The 12,366-nt window shown below is 60.3% G+C and overlaps 4 protein-coding genes across 4 annotated transcripts; all 4 read right to left on the bottom strand.

Moving 5' to 3' along the window:
* Positions 1-2,455: 2,455 nt before the first annotated feature.
* On the bottom strand, positions 2,456-3,103 carry LMJF_20_0680 (conserved hypothetical protein; the record flags this gene model as incomplete). The annotated part of the gene is made up of 1 exon (XM_001682773.1): positions 2,456-3,103. The coding sequence occupies one exon, from the start codon at positions 3,101-3,103 to the stop codon at positions 2,456-2,458; it is 648 nt and encodes a 215-aa protein (XP_001682825.1).
* Positions 3,104-4,700: 1,597 nt separating this feature from the next.
* Positions 4,701-5,447, bottom strand: LMJF_20_0670 (conserved hypothetical protein; the record flags this gene model as incomplete). Its single annotated transcript, XM_001682772.1, has 1 exon — positions 4,701-5,447. The coding sequence occupies one exon, from the start codon at positions 5,445-5,447 to the stop codon at positions 4,701-4,703; it is 747 nt and encodes a 248-aa protein (XP_001682824.1).
* A 1,229-nt stretch (positions 5,448-6,676) lies between these two features.
* LMJF_20_0660 (putative serine/threonine protein phosphatase 2A regulatory subunit) lies at positions 6,677-8,476 on the bottom strand (the record flags this gene model as incomplete). Its single annotated transcript, XM_001682771.1, has 1 exon — positions 6,677-8,476. The coding sequence occupies one exon, from the start codon at positions 8,474-8,476 to the stop codon at positions 6,677-6,679; it is 1,800 nt and encodes a 599-aa protein (XP_001682823.1).
* Positions 8,477-9,764: 1,288 nt separating this feature from the next.
* Positions 9,765-11,981, bottom strand: LMJF_20_0650 (rRNA biogenesis protein-like protein; the record flags this gene model as incomplete). Its single annotated transcript, XM_001682770.1, has 1 exon — positions 9,765-11,981. The coding sequence occupies one exon, from the start codon at positions 11,979-11,981 to the stop codon at positions 9,765-9,767; it is 2,217 nt and encodes a 738-aa protein (XP_001682822.1).
* Between the last annotated feature and the right edge of the window lie 385 nt (positions 11,982-12,366).

Genomic DNA, 12,366 nt, shown 5'->3' with positions numbered 1-12,366 from the left:
CAGACGAAAACCAGAAAGACGACCCAAGGGGCTGCGAGAGCAAGGGAAGACTGTGTGTAGATGTATGCTTCAGCTACCAAGTGGGGGATGGAGTGGGTGGGGTGGGGTGGGTGCGCGGAGGGGGGAGAAGAAAAACGGGTGGGGAGGGAAGGAAGACGGGAGTCTGAGAGACAAGCGCACAAGAGGAGGAAAAGGAGAAGGCAGGGTACTGAGATGCAACGACAACGAGGACGAAATCAGCAGAGGGGAGAGGGGTGAAGGTAGCGGAGTTCGGTCGCACAGACAGGTGTGAGGGAGAGAGAGAGCGGAGCTGAGAACGAGCAGCCCAACCCAGCGCAGGTTCCCTCTATACGAGCACAAAATACAGAAACAAACCAGAACAAAAACACCGAAACACAACCAGCAAAGGCCACAGTGCACAAAGGAAGGTGGAGAGGTGGTGGTGGTGGTGGAAACAAAACCAAGCCAAACAAAAAAATAGAGCGAGAGGAGCGCGAGACCAGAAAAGCAACGCGTGGGGAGTTCTCCACGCACGTTCTCCCCCCTCTTCTTTGGTTTTTGTTTCGCCTGCGCCTTCGTGCCGGCGTGTGTGCGTGTGTGAGGGGGGGGGGGGAGGGGCGCGCGTACGTGCTCGTGCCTATGCGTGCGTATCCGCGCGTTATGGTGACCTCACACCGATAATCGCTTCGCTTTTAGTTCTCTCGCGCGCACGTTCGTTATATCCTGGCACGTCGAGAGGCTATCCTGCACAGAAAACAGAAAGAGGGCCGCCTCTTCGATTCTCTCCCCCTCCCCCTCAACGCTCCTCCCCCTTTTTGTTGTTTTTGTTGCTTGCGTGTGTGTGTGTGTGTGTTTGTTTGTTTTATTGGCCACCCCCTTCGTGTGTTGTTTCTGCTGCTTTATGCGTTTACGCGCTCGTGGGCGATGCACAAACGAAAACGAAAACCGCGACAACGACACTCGTTGGCACCCGTCGAGACGCACACGCGAAGGGCACCCTTCACACAACCGCGATGCACACACACACACGAAAGGTGGTACCACCGACGGGAGAGAGAGAGAGAAGGGGAAGGGGAAGGGGAAGGGGAAGGGGAAGGGCAGAGGAAGGGAGGTAAGGGCAAAGAAGGAAGAGAGAGGGGTGCGAAGAAACGAGAAGCGATGGAAAAGAAAAGTGAGAAGGCAAGAGAAAGGAAGGAAATAACACGACAAAACAAACCTGCGCGTGCGGTGTTGGGGTCGAGGAGGGTGTGGGGCGTGTGCGCGCGTGGGAGGGCGGTGGTGGTGGTGGTGGTGGCGGCGCAGCCACAGTCCAAAGCAAAGCAGAGAGAAAAGTTGGGAGAAGGGGAGAAACAGATCGGTAGAGAGGGTAGAAGAAGAGCCACGGTAATGCTGGTTCGCTCGCATGAAGTGAATCGCGCTAAATCTTCAGCAGCCGCAACGACAGGAGGGTGGCACCACTGGCCCTGCTGGTTCGAGGAGCACTGCGGCGTGCACGTCACCCCAAGCGAGAGAACACGAGACACTTGATTCCAGAATGCGGTCGATTCTGTGAAGGACACTGTCAAGTAATGCGAGCACGCTCGCAGAGGGGGTGGAGTGGGCACAGAGCGTGACGAAGAAAAAAGGGTTGGACACGGATTTGTCATCTGAGGGGTGGCACCCATCCGACATCTTCTGTCTTTTCGCTTCAAGACGCAACAGCGTCCCGCCCCTCCCTCGTTCTGTGCTCTCTTCTTTTTTCGTCACCTCTTCCGTCAGATTCGCACGTTGTTGTACTAGATCGTAGAAGTAATAACAGCAACGAACACCCACGTATGCTTGCGCACCGTGCGCTGCCTCACTGGCGGAGTCGACACCGCGAGCCATAGAAACAAAATGCTGCACAGGCCTTCGATGCATACGGTGAACTTTACACACGCAGGGACGTCCCCCCCCCCCACACACACACGGAGAGAGTGAGAGGGGGTGGGGTAGGAAGGTGGGTGCGTAACACATATGCAGACAGATACACGGCGGCGGTGCGTACAGACAAGTAAAAGCACGCAAAAGCGAAAGCGGGGGAGGAGAGGGGAATGTGTGCGTGTGTGTGTGGGGGGGGGGGCGCAGATCGAGCTTGACAACGACCCTTGCCTGTGCTGAACGCAAAACTGCGCGTCAAGGTCGCAGTCGATCGTGGCGACGGCAGCTGTCGTTGAGCGAGAGCAGCGCGCTCATACACTACGAACTTCTCCCCTCCACCTTTTTGTGTGCCCTGAAGACAACAGCAGAGCGAGAAAAATGAGCCAGCAAGAGAGAGAAGGAAGAGCTCGACAAGGGAAGGGGTTGGGTCAGTGCGCTTCATACGGCGCAGACGCGCGCTTCACCGTGAGAAGGTGCTGCTCTCCCGTTTGCCGCCGCACTCTCCCCGCATTTTCTCACCGCCGTGCGGCCGCCCTTTATGGTATCGCGTTCGAGTCTATGCCCAGAAGGCGTTGTCCTTTGTTATTTTCGACTGCAGGCGTGCGCGCCACTTGTCCACGAAGGACGTCGGCATCACGACATAGTCGCCAGGCTCGATAGAGGTTGCATCACTGGTGCCGCTACCGCCTCCCAAGGTGATGGTGCGGGCGTAGCTCACGACGAAGCCATACAGATCCTCGAGAATTCGCTCGGCGATGGCGACCTTGGTGGCTGCCTGCGACTGCTGCAACGGCTGCTCGTGCGTGAAGCCGAGGTTCTTCAGCTCCTCTTCCCGCTCCAGCGCCAGCCCGAGAACGATACGGATTGGCTGGGCGGCATTCAGAAAGACAGCGGGGACTTCAACGATAAAGCTTGCCCGCTGCTGGGTCAGGGCGCCGACGTACTGAAAACTCATCGTGTCCTCGCGCGCGAGAAAGAGGCCGATGCCGTGGCCGGGCGGGAGCGGCTCTGACATGGTGAGAAACACGACAAAACTCTCTGGTGCCACACCGAGGTGGACGGCCCACCGTCCTGTGTCGACTGGGGAGATGTTGGTCTGCACGGGGTCGCCGGGAATGATTACGCCGAAGAGAGGCGGTGGTGTGCTACTGGGTGCCGTCGCGAAGGGGGCTGCTAGCCCCGGCGGCGCCTGCTGCCACTGCATTCCGCTGGTGCCAATATCCAAAAAACGATGAGAAGGCAAACGTTAGCGCAGATTATAAGACTAATAAGAGGCCGAAAGAGAGAGAGAGAGAGATTGGGCGGGAAGGGGAAGAGGGAGAGGGGTGAAGGAGGCGCGTCCACGCACGATGCACTCACACTCCCCACTCACACGCGCGCCCTTCCACACAACCAACGCGAAATCAACCAAACAAAAAGTTATGCACGCAGATCACCAGCGTAGAGCGTCACAGAGAAGGAGGAAAATACAAAGGATAAGAACTAACCTCGGCATAGGAGGCACCTCCGAGAGGAGAAGAGTGTGGGGAAGAGGGGCTCCAGAGCCGCGCATGTGCGGTATTTCCGTAGAGAAAGTGCCATGCATAGATCGGAGGAGTGATGCAAGAGCGAAACGCCGACGGAAAAGTTGCCTGGACGGGAAGGAGACATCTACCACGGTGCCGGTTGCCGACTCGTCTACTTCTCCACTCACTCGACCTTGTTTTTCTGGACCCTCTCACGTGCACCCTCACGACGGGGCGACACCGCTCAACAGTGTGTCGCACCTCAGGATCAAACACACTCACTCTCTGTGGGAGAAGCCAAGCAGCTCCCCTTCCCACCTCACACAAACACACACACACACACCTCATATCCCCTGCCAAAATGCCAAACCACTTCTGGTGGTGACAGGGCTAGGCCCCCATGGAGTGCGGAAGGTCAGAGCGATGTATCGCTGCTGATGTCGGCGGTCAGGTCCTGGATGGCACTGCGCCGGCGTGACTTGAGCGTATCCCACACGGTCCTCCTTGTCCAGTGGTGTGGAGAGCCTGCCCCATCAGAAGGGGGATGCACCAGAGGTGGCGCCCGGCACCACAGGGAAGCAGCTGTGAGGCTGCCTGCGAAGAAGGTGTGTGGGTGCAGCTTGAGACAAGGGCCGTGCTTTCACATGGCTGAGCCGGCGAATTCCTGCAACGCGCGTGTCTGCCGCTGCTTCACACGACGCGATGGGGCATCTGTGGCGGGCCCGGCAGTGGGTGAGGGTGGGTGGGTGGGGGGTAGAGTGGACTCGTGGTTGGCAACATGCTGAAAAAAGGGCTGCACGATACACAAACGAAACGGACTCACCTGTTGGATCTGCGTGTTCGTGTTCGCTCACTGTGAGAGGGAGGAGTAGAGGAGAGGGGGGCATTCCCATCACGATTACCATCATCGATCCTTCCTGAAGGGTAGCCTGCCGAAGGGTCTTTTCTTTCGATTATTCGCTACCAATATCGTTTTTACCGTGGCGCATACCGTAACGAGCCACATGCCACACACACACACACACACACACACACGCGCTCATACACGTAATACCAACAAGCGCATCACCGCGGCAGGGAGGGGGAGGGGGAAGGGTGTCACGAGCAGTACAGAAGCGAGCAATACCCAGCGGAAGAAAATAAACGAGCCGTGCGCTTGCCGGCACACCTGCATCTCTCCGCGTCCGTTTGCACAGTCATGGTCCTACAGACAGCCCTAACGGCAGGAACGTGACGCGGTGGATGCACGCACGCAGCCGACCAGTGGGGTGATGGAAAGGAGACTGCTTTCCACTATCACAACTTCGAGTTCTCTTGGGTGTGAGATAACGAACTCTGTGCCGCTGCAGCGGCTGCCCCCTCCCAGTGCCACGCGCAGTTCACCGCCCCAGACTCCATGGCGTAGGGTTTGGCGTCCACAAAGGCGGGGTCAAAGGCGCGTATGTGACCCACGTTGCTCACTAGCGTGTTCTGCAGGGCGATGATGCGGTCATCAAGGCTCTCCGCCTGGCGTGCCTGACGCTCCTCTTCCTTTCGCATCGCCTGCACCTTCGCCTCGGTTTCCCGCGCCCGCTTCACAAACTCGTCCTGCCGAACCATTTGCTGCACCTCATGTGTGCGGCTCTGGTGGACGTAGTAGTAGTACAGGTTGTCTGTCTGATTCTTTTCTGCGTACACCCACTTCTGCAGCTTCGCAATTTTGAGCACGAGGCGCAGGTGCCGCGCAGAGTCGAGAGGGACGTCGTTGCGCTGCTTGCACAGCTCCCACAGGTCAAGCAGGCGAATTGGCTGGTGAAAGAAGAGCAGCTTCACAACGTAGTTGCGGGGCAGCTCACCCAGGTCACGTGGTACAGCCTTGATGTTGTTCTGCTCCAACGGCTTCTTGAAGAGCTCGCGGATGTTGCTGTTAAATTTCTTGAAGCCGGCCTGGCGGATCATTGTCACCTCGCTGCGATACGGAACGGTAAGGCGGTACTCCTTCCCGGGCCGCAGCCCTGGCGGGCCCTTCGGCCTGTTACAGCGGGCGAGTGTGCGACGCAGCATCTCTTGCCGTCACGCCTCCGTCCACCACAGCTCAGTCCTTCAGCGCCGAATGCGCGTCGTGTTACCCGGTGAGTTAGCGCGCAACTTCTTGTACGGCCTGGTGCGGTCTGCGCGCTGCACCTTCCAGTACAACACGGATTCCTCGGATCCGCATATACCCGCAGCGACACTCCCGCCCAGCACAGCACTTGCGTTGTCTGCCCACTTGGTGAAATGCAGAAGGGAGAGAGGGGAGGTGGAGGGAGAGGGGAAGGAGACACCTCACCTGCTGTCGGTGCTCACGGACAGGCATGAACGGGTTGGCGGCATCCGCGCACGTTTCCCACCCAGGGGTGAGGACAGAAGGGAAAAAAGTAGAGAGAGAGAGAGGGGGAGGGAGGGAGGAGGGGGGAGGGGGAGAGGGAGGCGGACGGGTAGGAGGGAGGCGGGGGGAAGGGGGAGGGAGGCGGACGGGTAGGAGGGAGCATCGTGGGGAAGCCGCGGGTCGGACATGGAAAAGCAAAAAAGTTGCTAAGAGCTCCTGGGCACGGACGAAAGGAGGTGTGTGTGTGTGCGTGCGTGTGTGTCTTCGGCAGGGGGGGGGGGGAGGGCATGAACAGACCTGTCGTGACCCTTCTACACAATTCTGGCTCCCCTCCCCTGCGGCGGCTTTTGCTGCGCTGCGGCCGTAGTCACGAACGACAAAACAAGCCGTGTAAGCACGCGAGAAAGGTCCGAGCACGAGGGCGAAACAGGCCGCCAGCTGTCGGGGAGGGGGGGGGAAGGGTACCGCTTGCTGTGTGTGAGTGTGTATGTGCGAGCTAACATCACTCTGTGCAGCCATGCATCATGCATCTCATTTGGTGCCCTTCGACAGTCATCGCGTGCCAGCGCCTCCTCGGTTGGTGCACATCCACGGCAGCGGGGTGTCCGAGAGCGGATGGGTGGTGGTGGTGGTGGTGGGGAGGGGGGAGGGGGCCGAGGACGGGTGCGTAAGCGGGATGAAAGAGTGGAAAAGATGCCGCGTGCGAACGGAAAGGGCCTCTTTTGTGTTTTTTATATACTCTTGAACAACAGCAATACTGCACAAAGAGGGGTGGGGGGGGGCGATGGACGCAAGCACTGGCAACCTCGGCTGCCGTCGCAGCGCGCTCCTTCGGCTTTCTCCTCCCCTTCCACTGTACAACTCTCTTCACTTGCATGCGGTGTTCTCATCTCCCTCTATGGCAGCCTCGCTGCTTGCTAGGTTTCTACTTCTTCGACATAAAGGACTTCAGCGCCGGTGCCGCTACCGCCGCGTCGCACACGTCCACCTCAGCGTCTTCACTAAGGGCCCTCAGCACCGGCTTTGCTACTCGCGAGGGGACCTTGTCAGAGCGGCTGAGCGCCATGATCGCCTTGGCCACGTTCAGGCGCACATTCGGCACGGCATCTGTGTGCAGTGTGACCAGCTGCGGCCACAGCGCCGACTCGCATGTAGCCGCGTCGAAAGCGGCGACGTCCGCAAGGGCCGCGTACAGGTGGCAGAGCGTGACTCGATGGAGGTAGTTGGGGTCCGTCACGAGAGTCTGCACTTGTGGCAGGAGCGTCGAGGCGGCCCAGCCACTCCCGTGCTCGGCCACCAGCTTGCAGCACGACTGCACTGCGGCGTCACGGATGGCGGCGACGCGGTCGGTCAGACGGTTGACGCATACCTGCAGCACCTGCTCTGCGCTCCGCCCCAGCGAAGTGATCACGTAGGGCACCTGTGCGACAACCACCTCCCGCACACGCCATTTTGAATCCGCAGCGAGGCTGATGACAACAGGGACCAGGCTTGGCGCCAGCTCCTTCGCCTCCGGGGTGTTGCCCATGGAACTAAAACCGGACACGAGTGCCAGTCGCACATCCGCTTCCGCGTCCCGCAGCAGTGCGGTGCACGCTGGGACGATGGTAGTGCCCCAGAGGTCCTTTGCCACGTGCGCGACGGACTTCAGCACGGCGCTCGCGAGGCTCATTCGGACGTGGCTGACGTCATCAGAGACAAGTCGAGTCCCAGTCACGAGGATATCCTTCTTGCCGGTCGCGTCTCGGCAAGCGGCAAGCACGTTCGCCATGTTGAACACCGCCGACGCACGGATCTCCGGCTCTGAGTCCTGGCACAAGGCGCGAAACACCGGCACAGCATACTTGACGACGTCCGGTGGCGAGAGAGCGGCCGCGAGGTTGCCCAACGAGTCTGCCGTCATGTAGCGAACGCGCCACGAGCTGTCCGACGAGAGTGAGCGAACTGCTAGCAGGATAGCGGAGTGCTGCGTCTCGGGGAGCACCTGCAGCAGGGATGCGCACGTCGCCACCGCTTGCAGGCGCACGCCGTCGCTCTCGTCTTTGGCAAACGCGTTCAGCACCGGCACCAGCTCCGAGCACCCCTTCGAACCAAGTACGCCGGCGAGGTGTTTGCCCATGGCAACGCATGCGGCGCGCCGAACGAGGATCTCGTCGTCCTCGCACAGCTTCTGGAAAAGCTTTATCAAGTCGGCGCGCGTGCTGGCGTCGGCGCAGGGGTAGACGGTGGAGATGAGTGAGCAGGCGGTGCTGCGACACTGCGGCATCCCTTCGCCGAGGCGGCGGACCATGCTTATGAATTCACCTCTTGCCTTCGCATTCGAGTCTTTGCGCTTGTTGTCGGCCGAAGACGCACCGCTGCTGCCTGTGATGCTGCCCGGCGAGAAGAGTTGGCTGCCAATGAGCTGGAGGGATGCGACAGCCTCGTCGCGTACGGTGACCTCGTCCAGGCTACCCAGAATCTCCAGTGGAGCTAGAAGACTGCTGGTGTACTCTACGCCTCCCACCTCCGGTACCATCGTCCCCAGCGCGTTCGCGAACACGCGCAGCACTTCGTCGTTGTCGTCGAGGTAGTCCGTGAGGTACAAGAGGAGTTCGTCACGGGTACGCTCGGGGCCCAGCGTGGTGCTGATGAGGTGGATGCCGCGCATGCTGCTCAGGCGCGCCTCCGGATCCTCGGAGCGGAGTTTGTCGATCATAGTCTTGACCGAGTCGAACTGCTCCATCGTGATGGCGCGCTGTGGGTTGTTCGTACTAGTGATATCACAAAGGGAGGGAGAGAGATACACAGGCAAGCGGGGCGATTGCACAGGACAAGAAAGGGTATCGGGTCTCGCACCCTCCACCTGCAGTATCTGTGCGCACTTGTATACGGTATGGCGTGCTTGTCAGCTTTGGGGCGGCTAGGCTGATACGCGCGCGCACACACACATACACACAGATAGACAGACACGCGCGCTCACACGGCCACACTCCGGCAGCGGTACCAAGGTAAGACAGACAGTGGAGAGGGAGAGCGAAGAGCGCTTGATGTGTACACACGCTGGCGCAGGCGGATGAGAGCCATTCATGCGGACACGAAATAGAAAGACGAAAACGAAAAGCAAGGCGTGAAAAGTACGATGCGATCAGGTCGAGAAGACGTGTCGACGGATGCGCCGAAATCGATCATTTCTCGCGTGCAATACGCCGCGGAAAGCGCGCGGTGTCGTTGCCACAAATGGAGAGAGCGTGGGTGTTGGGACAGGACGAGGATCCGACGGCGCGTCGGTGCAACGTTACCTTCTGGCACTGCTGCGTACTCGATGCGCACGCTTCGTTTCCGTCGCGTCCACCGTCGTTGTCGTGAAGCCCGACCACCACGCACGCCTGTGCATACTTCTTCCGGCAGACCACTCTCAGCGACGCTCATGTCGGAAAATACTGGGTCTGACACACCGCACATTATTGCGCGCGATCCCTTCTCCGTCTCTCTCTCTCTCTCCATCTCTTGGTTTTCGTTTTGACCACTCTGTGCCTTGTCTTAGGTAGGCACTTATTCGCTGTATGGCAGGCACCACTGACATCGTCTCCCCGTCACCTTTCGATTAACCGCCGCCGCCGCCCCCCCCACCCACTCCCCCCAACACACTCGAGAAAGCAAAAGAGACGGAAAAGGTGCGTCGCGTGTGCCTGCATGGCGGCACCCTTGCCGCTTGCACCCCTTCCTCCACTGAGAGGCCGCCTGCCTTTGTAGGCGCGCCTCACACCCGTTGTGTTGAAGCGCACGTAGCAGCAGCAGCAGCAGCAGCACATGCGAATGCGCAGACCTGGACGCCGTTACTTGATTAAATACTTTTAAAATCACCCCCCCCCACACACACATGCACATGGATGCCGAGAGAGAGAGAAAGTAAGGCAGGCAGGCATACGCGCCTGCGAATAGAACACGTCCGTGACAGCACAGCACCGAGCTGCTTCAATGACGACGGCACACAAACAAAGAGAGACAGAGAGACGGCCACCATCGAGGCATCACGCGGTCGCCGTGTCGGGGACGCCGGAGTCAGATAACGCCTGAATCTTGGACTCCACGTAGGTGCGCGCGCACTTCTTCACCGATTCGACATCGGCCGGCGTCCCGTGCAGCTTCTCGAATGAGAGGAAGCGCGTGAGGACCTGCTGCATCACCTTTGCCGAGAAGTTCATCGCGACCGTGCGCTGGAGGATCTGCCGTACCTGAAGCGTTGACCCCATCGGGTCCTTGCGGTTCAGCAGCCCCATCTCCTGATCAGTGTAGATTGTCCAGACATCGGACCGCTTCGGCACCTTGCGCAGTAAGCCTTCGAAGAGCGCGCGGCCGTTCTCGGGACTGCCGTGCTTATACTCGTGAATGGCAATGTGTACAATAGCCAGCGTGGCGTCGTCTCGCTTCAGCACATCGCCCATGTCCTTCAAGGTCCGCTTCAGCTGATCGCGCTTGCCCTGATCGACAAGGACAATGCCGAGACGCTCCCACGTGCGGCGCTCAGTGCGGAACTTGCCCGTCATGGCGCGACACAATGCAAGCAGCTGATTAGGCTTTCGGGACGCAGCGTAGATATCTGCGAGTCGCTCAAAGAGGGTCAGCTGGTTGAGCTGCCGTTGCTGCGCGCGCCGGAACACCGCCGAGAGCGACTCCTCCGTGCCATACAGGTTCTCGATGTTGAGGTACGCCACCCAGACGTTTAGCAGCTCCTCCTGCTCTCGCACACCGATAGTGCTGAGCGCCTTCTCGGCCACCTGACGCGCCGCCTCGTACTGCTGCAGGCCAACGTGGTAGGCCATGTATTGCATCCAAACGTAGCTGCTGTTCGGGTTTGCGAGCAGCAAGCGCTGGAATTCCTCCGGGCTCGTCGGCACCGCCGTCTCCATGCCGCGCTCGTAGGCGTCGATTGCCTCCTCCAGTTTGCGGCGGCGCGTCCGCTGCCGCCGATCCTGAGCTGAGCCGTGGCCGCTGTGACCTTCAGCCGCGTCCTCATCGTCCTCACTTTCCTCGGCGCGCCGCGCCTTCGCCGCGTACTCGGTCCGCCACGGGAAGAATCCCAGAAGCCCGCGCGCCGCAGCAGGAGATGTAGGGTTGGCCGCGGACGGATCAGAAGCCGACGCAGAGGTCGACGCTTCGATCGTGGACCCGGCGAAGTGACGCACCGCCGGAAGGCAGTGGAACTGACGAAGGCGATTCGACAGAATCGCGAACGGCGCCACGTCACGCAGAGCGGCGATTTCAGGGCAGAACTCGATCACGAGATCCACCGCGTGGCCGACCACCGGTGCCGCAGGCACCCCGTTGCCGTCCCAGTCGTATACATAGTAGCCAAGAACAGTCACGCAGCCGCTGCTGCTGTCGTGCGGGTCTACGGTGACGCTCTGCACAGGAATCTGAACAACAGCGCACCCGTCATCGGTCGACGAGAGGAGCACCGTGCAAGAGACGATGTCTCCAGGGTGCAGCGTCGCCAGCGCCGCCGCGGACACGGCCGTGTCGACCGGCGTGCCCTCCACTACCTTCGCCTTCGCTGTCACATTGACGACGTCAGCGTTCACGTCGTAGTTGAGAATGCGCACCTCGACGGTGTTTCCGTCGGCGGCAGCCTTGTTTCTCTCTGTGCTCGCGCCCAGCGAGCTGTCCTCTCGCGCGTGATCTACGTGGTGCTCATCGTCGTCGCTGATGATACCGCTGCCGCCACGGCTTTTCTGCCTCTGCTGGGCACGAGCGGCGGCCCCGCTAAACGACTTGAGGGATGCGGAGGAGGCACCCTTGGTGAGGTCCTCCAGTGCCGCCACAGCCGTCATGCGAGGCTGAATGGTGAGCACTGAGCCCTTTGCAGAGCCGCGCACAAGGCGAGCCTCGGCAGTAGTGCCGAGTCCCACCAGCATGTGCTTGCGCAGGAGCCTCTGCACGAGGCGGCGCACAGGCTCGGGGTAGGTGAGTATCGCACTAAAGCCCTCCTTCAAATCTACTGTCAGCAGCCGGTACCCCTGCGCGTCGCGCGAGCGCATCGGCATGGCAATCACCTGCTCGCGGGCCGAGAGGCTCGTGAGGAGACGCTTGGCCAGCAGATCATCGCCAAGAGTCGCGGTGGTGAGACGGCCGAAGCCCCTCGTCTCGGGCAGCTGCACAAGGATGCCATCGGTGGTGACGTGGTGCACGCGGTACTCCCGAAAGAGCGGGGACGCGGAGGTGGCGGCACTGGATGAGGTGCGTGACATGCTTACTCGCAAAGAAGGCTGTCGCTGGCAGAAGGGGGAAGCCCGGAAAAGGGAGTGGTGCGTGGCCGTCAATGCAGTTACGGGGAGAGAGAGGGCGAGAGAGAGAGGGGGGAGGTGGGTGAGTGAGGCAGATTGAAGCAGCGCAGAAACATGGGGTGAGATGGCGGCGATGCACATCCAAGTGCATACACATTGGCGCAGGAGGCGCACGGCAGGCTCCAACGAGAGAGGCGACAAAGACAGAAGAGGTTGACAGACCCTCGCCCCTCCTCACCTCCTTCGTACGCGGCCGCGGGTGCAACAGGAAGCAAATAGGAAAAGAGAGATGCCGCGCTCCATAGAATCACGCTCCGCGATGGGGGAGGGGGCAGGAGCGCGGCCGTGG

Source organism: Leishmania major, chromosome 20, assembly GCF_000002725.2.
Source record: "Leishmania major strain Friedlin complete genome, chromosome 20".
Classification (NCBI taxonomy): Eukaryota; Euglenozoa; class Kinetoplastea; order Trypanosomatida; family Trypanosomatidae; genus Leishmania; species Leishmania major.
The sequence above is the reverse complement of the archived record's forward strand: the minus strand, read 5'-3'. Positions and strand labels throughout refer to the sequence as shown.